This window comes from Tachysurus fulvidraco, chromosome 1, assembly GCF_022655615.1.
Source record: "Tachysurus fulvidraco isolate hzauxx_2018 chromosome 1, HZAU_PFXX_2.0, whole genome shotgun sequence".
In the NCBI taxonomy this organism is placed as follows: domain Eukaryota; kingdom Metazoa; phylum Chordata; class Actinopteri; order Siluriformes; family Bagridae; genus Tachysurus; species Tachysurus fulvidraco.
The window spans coordinates 9,420,322-9,431,597 of NC_062518.1; the positions used below are offsets into that span (position 1 = coordinate 9,420,322).

The window sequence follows — 11,276 nt, forward strand, 5'->3', positions numbered from 1 at the left end:
TGACTTGATTGAGAACATTGTATTACGCCCTTTATCTGCAATAACAGTGTGTAATCTTTGTGAGTGGGACCATATTAAATCAGACATTTTTCACTTCAGACAAGAAGGTGTACATAATGGATGATCATCAGCTTAAAGATTTGAATCTGGACAATGTGTCCGATGCCTCATCTGCCTTTAGTGTGGCAGACAATGGCAAATTTACAACATTGTGACCACATCTACTGCCTCGACTGCATCACTGAATGGGTAAAGGTAAGAAATAAAATTGTATTTTGAATTGAATTGATTTATGGATTCTGTTTGTGTGGTCATGGACATTTTTTAATAGATGCTTTTCTCTGTAGACTACAATTTCCTGCCCTGTAGAATGTCTAAAATGTACGGTCCTTTACCAGAGAAGGTTTTCAACAAATACTTAATAATAAAGTCAATTATATTATTCTTAATGTTTCAGCTTTCTTTTTCATGTATTCTGTGCTGGAACTAAGATAGTTTGATTAGACTCATGTATCAAACCACACCATTTTCTGCATTTTTTTTTCAGATTACGGTGAATCCGCATGACAACCAAAGATTAGAAGAAGAAGAAAGATCTGAGGAGGTGAGTGTGTGTGAGGAGTGCAAAAACATCTGATGCTCCTCCGCACTGCCTGTAACGTAAGGTGTGACCTGATAGCTGCACAGTTACAGCATTCATTCATTCATTCATTCATTCATTTTCTACTGCTTCTCGGGTCACGGGGAGCCTGTGCCTATCTCAGGCGTCATCGGGCATCAAGGCAGGATACACCCTGAACGCATTTACTACTGATTAATACAATTATTTGCAGTACCAATACAAAGGAAGGTTGCAGTTTAAAGTTTTCTGAGCAGGGAGGAAATTTAGGACAGCTTTCCATTTCTCTGCTTTCTCGTTAACTTGACCGATAATGATGATGTTGGCTTTTTCTTTCTTGAGTGATAAGTGCTAGCATGATCTAACTTGTACTAACATGGATGTTCCACATCATTAAATTTAATATACATAGAATAAATGTGTTGTTTTTTAATAAAAATGTTTTTGATAAAACAGTGGTGTAATGAAATTTAGACACTGACCAGTCAGTTTTGATTCTGGAAGGTTCCACATAGCCTGTCTTCGTCCACTTTTGGCTGTAACACCAGCTGAGGATTTTTTTTTCTGCCCGGAATGTGCCACCGAATGCAATCACACAAACGACAGTTTGTCTAAAGACGAGAAGTCGTCCCAACATCCAGTCGTCTCAGACCATCCACTACAACCCAGGGTTCTGTTTCTGTACACAACTGCAGGAATGAGAGAGTTTGACAGCAAAGCATCAGAACACACAGCACTCTGTCTCGCACAGGCCAGGTTGCTTTGTCTTTATGATTGTCTTTATGGATAATGTATTAATTTTTGTCCTAAGACATTCTTAGTCATACATATGTTAGTCTCTTTATATGATAGAACTGATTTACAGATTTAGTAACGTTTTATTTAATGTGTATTAACATATTTGGTTGTTTATTTTACAGCATGTGGCCAGATACCTTTTGAAATCAAGTTGGATTAATAATGAAGATGCCACGATCATACCAGATTCTTTGTGAAAACATCAGATGAGACTAAAATGTTTTGTATAAGGCCAAAAGATGGTAGCAGTATAGTTGTTAAAAGGCCATTAACGTCATTGGATTGTGTAATACATGAAACTTGAGAACTAGAATATGACTCATGGGAAAAGTAGTTTTATCTCAATAACTGGATTTGTTTCAAAACCTTATATTATAATTTTCAAGTATAAACCTATACCTACAACAACAAGGCAAATCAAACTCTGTGGTTATTCTTCAAAGGGGAAAAAACTGCTTTGTGGCAAGAACTTTGTATAAGCATTAAAAGCTATAATTATTTCTGCTTTCTCACTACGCTGTGTGTTTCTTGGTTTTATTTTGTACCTCACTGAAGGCGTATGAATGAAACATGTCTTGTGTGTGTGTGTGTGTGTGTGTGTGTGTGTGTGTGTGTGTGTGTGTGTGAGAGAGAGTGAGAGAGAGAGAGAGATTATGTAATGTACATTTCACACTGCCTATTGTACTGAGTGATTATAACTTCTATAAGTCATGTGATAGAAACTAAGGTAGGAGCTACGATGACGTTTGAAAAAAGAAAGTAAAACTGGGTAAGCTTGTTAGCTAAAGACTAGAGACGAGTCAAGCTCAGACTTTAAGCAGGAACAACCTTAAAGTCAGAGTGGAAATACTAGGGTAAAGAAAAAATCTAAACAATCGTGTTAAAAATGAAGAATAATTAAAAACTGGGTAAGGATTAAGGGTGTTTACACTGCTGTACGACATCCGTATTGCACACCTGCCTTGAGGAATAATAAGGAAGTACTTATTTATAAGAAGGTATAATCAAAGCTGTGTCATTATGCCTCATTTTAAAGGTAAGTAGCTTTTCCGTATCGTTAAAGATAAATGTGTAAAGGACAATATGTTCATTATAAACAGTGTTGAAATCACTCGTCATCTATGTTGTCGTCTGTTAGGCTGTTCCAACAGAAAACTGGAGGTAGACTTTGCAGGAAAGAGATTGAAATCACTTCCTTCAGACCTGCTTCAGAAAGGCCAGGATGTGGACAAGGCAGACCTGCAGAAGAACAGACTTAAAGAAGTGATTGGCATCTCTCGTTTGTCAAACCTGACGGAGCTTAATCTGTGCCGTAATGAGCTTGTTGAGTTTCCTAAGGAGATTAGTGAGCTACGACAGCTGGTCAGACTCTACCTGAATCAGAACAAAATTAAGAGCATACCTGAAAACATATTCCCTTTATTAAAGAACCTGGAGTTTCTAAAGATAAGCACAAACAAGCTTAGCCAAATACCATCAGACATGAACAAGTGTGAAAAACTCAATTTTCTAAATCTGTCCAACAACTGTCTGAGAGATGTGCAGCCTCTGGTGGGTCTTGGCCACCTAAGAGAGCTGTATATGGAGAACAACCATCTCACAGAACTTCCACAGGCTCTCTTTCAGTCTGAGAGTTTGGAAAAATTAAAAGTAAACAACAACCCACTTAGAAAACCTCCTGAAGCGATTTGTCTCGGCGGTTTGAAGGACATTCAAAGTTACTTTGAGATGTTAGAAACTAGTTCATTTACTATCCGCACCATTAAAACAATGTTCCTGGGGTCTTCAATGGCCGGGAAATCCACTGTGTGTCGCAGTCTGAGTTGTGGTCACCCTGTAGAGGTGGCTGAGGATGATCGCACTGATGGTATAGAAATCCAACAATTCTGCAACGAAGATGGAGTTCGCTTCCTCTTTTGGGACTTTGCAGGACAAGAAGAATACTACTTCACTCACCATGTCTTCATAACGGCCCAGGCATTTGTCATTCTTGCTGTTGATCTTTCCAGGTATTAAAAAAAACTTTATTATTATGAAATCTATTTCAACAAGAATCTGTAGTTTTTGTGCATTGTGCTGTCGTTCATAACAAAATATATTTTAACAGGTATAAGCCTGAGTCTTTCAGAGAGAAAGTGGGCTTCTGGATTAGCAATATACAACTCAAGGTCCCAAATGCAGTGGTCTTGTTATTGGGCACTCATGTTGACTGCTGCTCTGATGAGAAGGAGGTGCAGGACAAAAAGAGCGATATAGAGAAGCGAGTGAACCAGATGCTGTTAGACCGGAAAGATAGTTTAGAGCAACAAAGAATGAACCTCGAGGATTTAAAGAACCCTTCACTGGTCTCTGAACAGATTTGTGCAATTGAACGACTTGAAGAATACAAATTACAGGTACGTGTATATTATGTATGTGTATATATACAGTGTGTATACTGTACCATTAATTTCTTTGTAACACACATCTTTTCTGCATATATAGGTCCTTGATCTTATAGCCATTGACTGCAAAAAACCTGAGGACATTAATAGGTTACAATGCAAAATCAACGGAGTGATCGTAGATACAGACACATTTCCTTTTTTGGAACAAACACTACCTCAGTGCTACAGGGACGTGGAAAATGCTATTCAGGCCGACTTGCAGAGTGGCAAAATTCCTCAACATGGTGAGTGCTGATTTTATGAGATGCACTAGTATTATGCACTAGTTATAGAATATACTCAGACCTGTTGATATTCACTTTTTAATAGGAATAGTGTCTCTCAGCGACATCCTGGACCACCTAAACAGCTCTCACAATGAATTGGATCATGCTAAGCTGAGTGTTGTTCTTCAGTACCTCCACAGAAGTGGAATTATTATATGGTACAGGGACATCACAGACTTGAATGAAATGGTGTTTGTTAAACCGTCATTCCTTATCTCATTGTTCAAGGTATGTTATTAAAAAAAAACTCCAGTGACAAACGATTTTTTTTTTAAATCTGATTCATCCTACTTGCAAATCTAGTTCTAATCCCATATGCTGTATTCTGACACAGGCCATTGTTAGACATGATTTGGTCAGTATGCTGAAAGAGATTCCTAGCAGAGATCTGAAGAGGGAAAACTCTCTGGAGAAGCACAGAGACGCATGGATTAAGGACTTCGAGAACAAAGCGACTCTGAAAAATGTGGCCATACGAATTTTGGTGCATGCAGAACTCAAGCGGTCAGGTGTTGATGATGATGAGCTGATAGAGGAGATAGTTGGGACCAAATGGAAGGCTGGGCAGCTTATCAAGCTGCTGGAGCACTTTGATGTTTGTCTACCAGCTAAACAAGGTGCTCGACTCAACCCTACAGCCCCAGAGTTTTGTCCAGACAAAAAATGGGAGCCATCAAGCCCAGAAGTGTATGAACCGAATGGAACCTGTCTTTTCCCGAGTTTCCTTAAGAGTGACAAGGATGTGAAGGATATGTGGGGACAGGACAACCTGGAAGACATTACTGTCCAAGTTTACTTCCTTCCTGAGATACCTCATGGATTCTTCCATAGGTAATATTTAATATTATCAGATGTATTACAGTATATGCCATCTTAGCTATTCCCCAATTCCTAACTTTTATTGCACATTCGAGAAAACAATTTTAACCCAGTTTTAATGCTTAATAATCCAGTTTAAGTCAACCCATTCTCACTGATTGTTTTAGCAATAAACGCTTAGAGTAAGATACACAAGTAAAATAATATATGATGATATAAACCATTTCTGGAGTTATTTGTTTTGAGGGGAACAGGGATGTACCAAATTGTACATGTTTATTTCTCTTCCTTACAGGCTGGTCATCAGGATCTGCTCGATTTACTCCACCAACTGGATTGGGAAAGAGCAGTGTCTCTTCACCTGTGGAAACAGACGTCTCCTGCTCAGAGAACGAGCTGGTACCGGAGACCAGTTCATCGAAATCCGGGTCAAACACACTGATAGTAAGCTTTAGTTTACATTTAGATTTTATGCTTTAAGAAAGTAAAAGTTTAGGAAGAAATTTAATTCAATCAAAATATTTTACTTTGAAAGGTTCTTTAATTTAGTACCAGAGCTATTAGGTACAAAGTAATAGAAGCTAATGACCATAAGATGGATTTTTAAAGTGAAACTTTCAAGCACTTCACTTGAATAATACTTTGTGGATATCTAACAAAACAGCAGGACGAATACGGAAATCTCAAAGGATTTAAAAAACTGCATGTCACAGTTTCTGTACAGCCATCACACTGGTACAGGTCTAATATACTGTATGTGAATTCAGCCCAGTGTCTGATGACTTTAGCAGGCTAATTGGTGCTTATAGCTTTCAGTTCATAGATATCTACGCTAGATGTCGCCTTGTATACGGCAGTACATCGGAACGTATGCGTCAATTGAGCCGCCATCTTGGTACAGGGGATCCCCTCCTCTTAATGCATCAGCGTCAATGTAGGCAAAGAAATGAAATCACCATAAACCGTCATGAATGCGATTTTCTAGGTTTTTTTTGGTTCAGACATGTATTTATCATTAAGTCCAGAGAAAATTTAAGGTTTTGATATTAAGATAATCACCTTTTTCAATCACTACTTACCTTATATCTTACTGCATGCAACACTGCTACAATGGTGTGACTATACATGTTAATTTAAACATTATAATTGTATTGGTTTATTAAATATGATACACAAAGCAATTTGCAGATCACAAATTTGAGAGGAACATAATGTGAAAATGAGATAGTTGAGGTGCTAAAGACCGTTCAATCTTTTATTTATTCTTTTCCCGCAATACATTTGCAACATTAAATAAGTATGTACTAAAGTCACATAAACAAAAAAAAAAACAAAAACAAACAAACAAAAAAAAGTTTGACTTTTTTTCCTTCCAGGTTTGTCAGCTGAGATAACAGTTAGCTGAATGTTTAGCATCCCTGCAACTTGTCAGTTGTCATTGACTGATGTCTCTGTTTATCACTTGGGAATCTACAAACAGATTCAGATTCTGATTATTTTATTTAATGCCATGTCAGCAATCAAAAGCTATTTTCATGCCAAAAATTCAATTACAAAAATACAAATATCATATAAATACAAATATAAACAGCAGGTCATATTATACATCTTTTTAATTAACATAAGATTAAAAAATAATCAAGTTCAAGTTCAAGTTTTCTTTATTATCAATCTTCCACATGTACAGTACATACAGAGAATTGAAATTGCGTTACTCTCAGTCCCAAGGTGCATGCAGATCCAAACCCTTTTCAGGCATATCTCATTAAATATGTCCTTAAGTGAAGTAACTTGATAAAAGAGCATTTTGCTTGTGTTAAGTCCAGGACAATCTAATAAAATATGTTTGACAGAAATGGGAATCTTACAAAACATACATAAAGTTGGGTCTTCACCTTTAAGCAAAAAAGCATGGGTCAATTGTTAATGTCCTTATTAAGAGCTTCGGAATCTACAAACATTGCCGGTTTCCCTAACTGTCAAAAACTAATAGGTAGCTATCAGGGATCACCTACGGTCCTTGACCAAGGACAGAAATAAACCAACATATATAATTTCCTAACATTCAATATCATAAAACACATTCTCACTTGTGAAATGTAATCCCTTGCTGTTTTTATATTTCTTGCGTTTGAACATCCAAACGCAGCACAGAAGTCCGGCATCGTCCATGCATTTGAGGTACAAGAGCACTGTACAAAGATGGCGGCGGTTTTGACACATTTTTAGGAACCCAAGGCGACATCTATGTATAGATACATATGGGTTTCAGTTGACTTTTATGGTAATTTTAAATATTAAATATGTAATAAAAGACTAAAGCAAAGTTTGGAACTAAAAACTCTAAATTTGTTTAGATATGATTTCCTTCTTAACTATTCCTTTCCTTTAATTCTTAGATATTCCTTGTCTTACAATTGAGGTTTTGGTTTCTTGCTCTTCTTGTGTAATATTGTGTATTTTAGTTTCCACTTCAGGAAATATCCAGAAAGCATGGGACATGATAAAGGTGGTGATGATACGGCTGGCTCAGCTCACACAGCAGTGGAGAGGCCTGTGTCAGTACGTGTACAGCCCATGTAAACACATAGGCTGCGATGCTCACTTCGAGTGGTCAGACTGGCAAGACTGGGTCGATCCTAACGCGTGTGAAAAATTTAATATGTATGTTCTAGTTCAGTGCTTTTCACCTTTTATTTGATTGATGCTCTTATTTTTTAAGTTTTAATTTCATTGTTCATTTTAACAGGGAACCAGAGGATAAAATAACATGTTCTAGGGGACACACTCGCAGAACTGAATGGCTGTTTCCTGTTAGGTGATCTTCTTTCTATTTGTTGGAACTCTTTCACAAACAATTTTCTCTTCTTTTTAAATTCACAATTTTTTCCCCCCCCAGAAGCTGTGCAGGTCTGAAGATCTGACACCCGAGAGTCCATGTCCATGTACCTGCCTTGAACTCGATTGCTGTTAATTTATTCTGAGAAGAAAATATAATAATAAGTGCAATGAAAGCAATTTTATCAGAAATACTCTAAAGTTCATGAATGTCATTATTATAGGAAAACAAATATAATGTGTAGTTGCTCTGTTGGCTTGAAGAAGCTTTTAAACATTTCCTAATTGAATATCCAATCCACTAGATGGTGGTATTTGCTTTTTTTTTGTGTGTGTGTGTGTGTGTGTGTGACATTTCTTTTATGTCCCTCCTTTTGGACATGAGTCTACCTATAGTTATTTAATAAGGAAGATAGAATAATTCATCTGTGTGTATTTAAATATGATTTAAAGACCAATTTATTCTTTAATCTGTCAGTTTTTTAAATAATTGTTTTGCCCCATAATTAAAATGCAAGAAGCACTCATGAGTTTTATGTATTAAGGCACATACTGTATTTTGACTTGTGTAAACCATAAAAGGCTGCATAGACGTGAGCCATGTTCACACTTGCCGTTGCCACAAGTGAACATATTTAGCTCATCTATAGACTCAAGACTTTAGGATTATATCTTGGTTCAGTCGGTAGATTCAACATTTGGGTGTCTTTTTTTTGCTGGACTCCTTAAACCTAGTGTAATAATATTGAAGTGTAGGTTATCAAGAAGGATAATGAACAGACAAATTGTGAGGCTGTATAGAATAAGAAGGAATTATGGCGGTAACTATGCTCTGGTCATGATTCGATTTGATTCAATTTGATTTTCAGAATATTTTGAAAAATTTTACGGTTTACTCTATAGTCGGCTATGATGTCCAATAGCTGCAGCCACATATTTTAAATGTTACAACATAGCATTTATATAACCTATATGTCATAGCAATACTACTATTTATTCAGGTCCTGCCTGAACATAATAGCATTTACGGCTGGAAATCGAGCAGCATTTTAGGTAGTTCATAAATAATATGGTTTAAAGTACCAGTATTTATATTTCAACTCTAAGTAGTAATGTAGTAATGTAATGTAGTGTAAATTAGCAAGCAAAGAAATTTTCCAGAGAAGACATTTTCTGACTTTGGGAAAAACATCATGCTTATTTAAAACATTTAATCAGCCAAGAATATGCATATGCTGTATAACAACTTACCAACCATCAAATAAACAAATACAATTTGTATACATGCATAAAAGAGTGTATATTGTGCTACTTTTGAGAAAACAACTTGAAAGTTTTGCAGCAAGATGTAGGTTTCATTTAGACAGCACCATCACATCACTTCAGTTCTGGCAGCATGGTGGTAGAGTGGTGCAGTGGACAGAGTTATCGGCTTATAGCGCTAGGGTTCTGGGTTCAGACCTAAGTGTGGTTATTGTACTGTGCAGAGTTTTGCATGTTCTCACTATGTGTACAAGATTTCACTATATTCTGTGATTTCCTCCAACCTCCCAAACCATGTAGGAAGATGAACTGGCTGCCTTAAATTGCCCCCAGGGGTGAATGAGTGTGTACAGTAAATGCATAGGGAATTTGTTCACCCTGTGCACAGTGATACTGGGATAGGCACTGGTCCACCACAATCCTCACCAGGATAAAGTGGATAGATTGATGGCTGGATAGATAGATTGATAGCTTTATTTGACATTTACATAAAACACATTCAAGACTGCATTCATAAAGAACTTCAAAGCACTTAAAATTATTTAGCATGAAAGCACAATAAAGCACAAAGTCTTTCCACTGTGGTCCTCAAAAATGTCTTCCCAATGACACAAAAACTTGACAATATCACTTAGAAAATGCTACACACTTCTTCACACATTTCTTTAGTGCATGATTAAATAAATTGTTTAGAAAAGAAAATGATTCGTTCTCATCTTAGATTTTGATAAAAAGGCTACATTTATATTGAGTATTTTAACACTACCTTACTCAGCTCTCCTTGCTCATTTACTATTGAACATTGCTGCATAATCCATGTGGCCTTGAATCAATGCCCTTGCTCAAGTTTTTAAAGTTAATGCAACAGTCCTAAATAAATATAATTTTTTTGTTCAATTTAAATGAATGCATTAAATACCTGACTATATAAGAGACAACTTAAGGAAATTAGGAAAAATTAGAACCTAATATACCTTCACAGTAAAGTGCAATGTTATCTTTAACCCACCTAGAGAACATCAGAAGATCAGGAAACCCTCAAATAAAGGGACAATTTATTCTCTGACTACCAAGTCTTTTTGAATCATGAATCTTATTCAATTCTCTTTAATCTAATAAAACATAAATAATATATTGCACAAGCGAAAAAGAAAAAAAAAAGAAAAATAACGGGCCAAGAATACATCCTTGTGGAACTCTACAATAATCTTGTGGCTTAAGCATTTCCCATTTATGTCTACATTTTGAGATTTTCCAGAAGGGTAAGATTTAATGGCCAACTCAGTAAAGACTAAAGACTGGCAAAATGCCATGACAATATCACAGAAATACTCTGCATCTATCTCCATTCAATAATGTTCTGTTAAATACAACAGGGGACAACTTTCCATGCAGGGGAATCTTCTGAATCCAGACTGGAGCTCATAAAATGTACTATTCCTTGAAATGTATTCCTCAATCTATTAAAATAATCTTTTGCATAACCATGGAGTTAAAATGCAAAATTAAAAACCGGTCTTTCCCCTTTCTATCTTACTGCCTTTAAAAAAAAGAGTATCATAAGAGGATCACTGCAGTCTGAGCTTTCCTTGTTCAGTGGACAGATAATGATGTATAACACATAGAGCAATAACTTTTGCAGTCTCAAAGATTCTATTTTTAGTAACCCATGAATCTGTGCTGCTTGTTGCTGCTCCCTTTCAGGTCCGCTTCCAAAGACCCAGAGATGCCGATTATAAACCCAATTTTGTTATAAACCCAGAGAAAGTGAAAGTTGTCAAAATAAATTAAATTATAAATTATATTGAAAGAATTACCAGGTAAAATATAAATGATAAAAGCACATGGTGTCAAGACAAGCAAAAAAGAAAAAAGTATTGTTTTGTATCTTTAGTTCTAAAGTTTATATTATCACAATAGAGCAATTTAAAGGTCTAGTCTGGAAATCGAGGGTAACCCGTAACTTAAAACATTACATTGTCGGAGTAAAGTATGAGGGATTCACTTCCGACAACAGAGTGACGCGTTCTCTATTTGTCCGGTCGTGCGTGTGGCGCCGAATAGATTCTTTTGAAATCGTCAAAGCCACGCGCCCGGCTCGCGATGCCAGTGCTGGGGGAACCGTTGAGTGGAGGGCGGAGTCTCCTCGGTGGAGCGTGCAGCTCCAGGGGGTGGGATGTGGCCGTGTGCATGTTGAAAAGGGACCGCGTGTCACCCGTCACTTCC

At 36.7% G+C, this 11,276-nt stretch overlaps 1 protein-coding gene across 2 annotated transcripts; it reads left to right on the forward strand.

Moving 5' to 3' along the window:
* Positions 1-2,144: 2,144 nt before the first annotated feature.
* si:ch211-210p4.6 (malignant fibrous histiocytoma-amplified sequence 1 homolog) lies at positions 2,145-8,091 on the forward strand. Of its 2 annotated transcripts, none has more exons than XM_027136975.2 (10): positions 2,145-2,453; positions 2,556-3,426; positions 3,525-3,813; positions 3,902-4,088; positions 4,174-4,358; positions 4,465-4,961; positions 5,245-5,393; positions 7,415-7,613; positions 7,699-7,767; positions 7,849-8,091. In XM_027136975.2, the coding sequence occupies exons 1-10, from the start codon at positions 2,438-2,440 to the stop codon at positions 7,871-7,873; spliced, it is 2,487 nt and encodes an 828-aa protein (XP_026992776.2). In that variant the 5' UTR covers positions 2,145-2,437; the 3' UTR covers positions 7,874-8,091. The 2 variants fall into 2 exon arrangements, with proteins under 2 accessions (XP_026992776.2, XP_026992777.2); XM_027136976.2 differs by having other exon boundaries at positions 7,852-8,091.
* The last annotated feature ends 3,185 nt before the right edge of the window (positions 8,092-11,276 follow it).

Excerpts from the sequence above, each read along its gene's own strand:
- si:ch211-210p4.6 (XM_027136975.2), top strand. Across the intron at positions 3,427-3,524 it reads CTTGCTGTTGATCTTTCCAG|GTATAAGCCTGAGTCTTTCA; the intron begins GTATTAAAAAAA and ends ATATTTTAACAG. Across the intron at positions 5,394-7,414 it reads CCGGGTCAAACACACTGATA|TTTCCACTTCAGGAAATATC; the intron begins GTAAGCTTTAGT and ends TGTGTATTTTAG.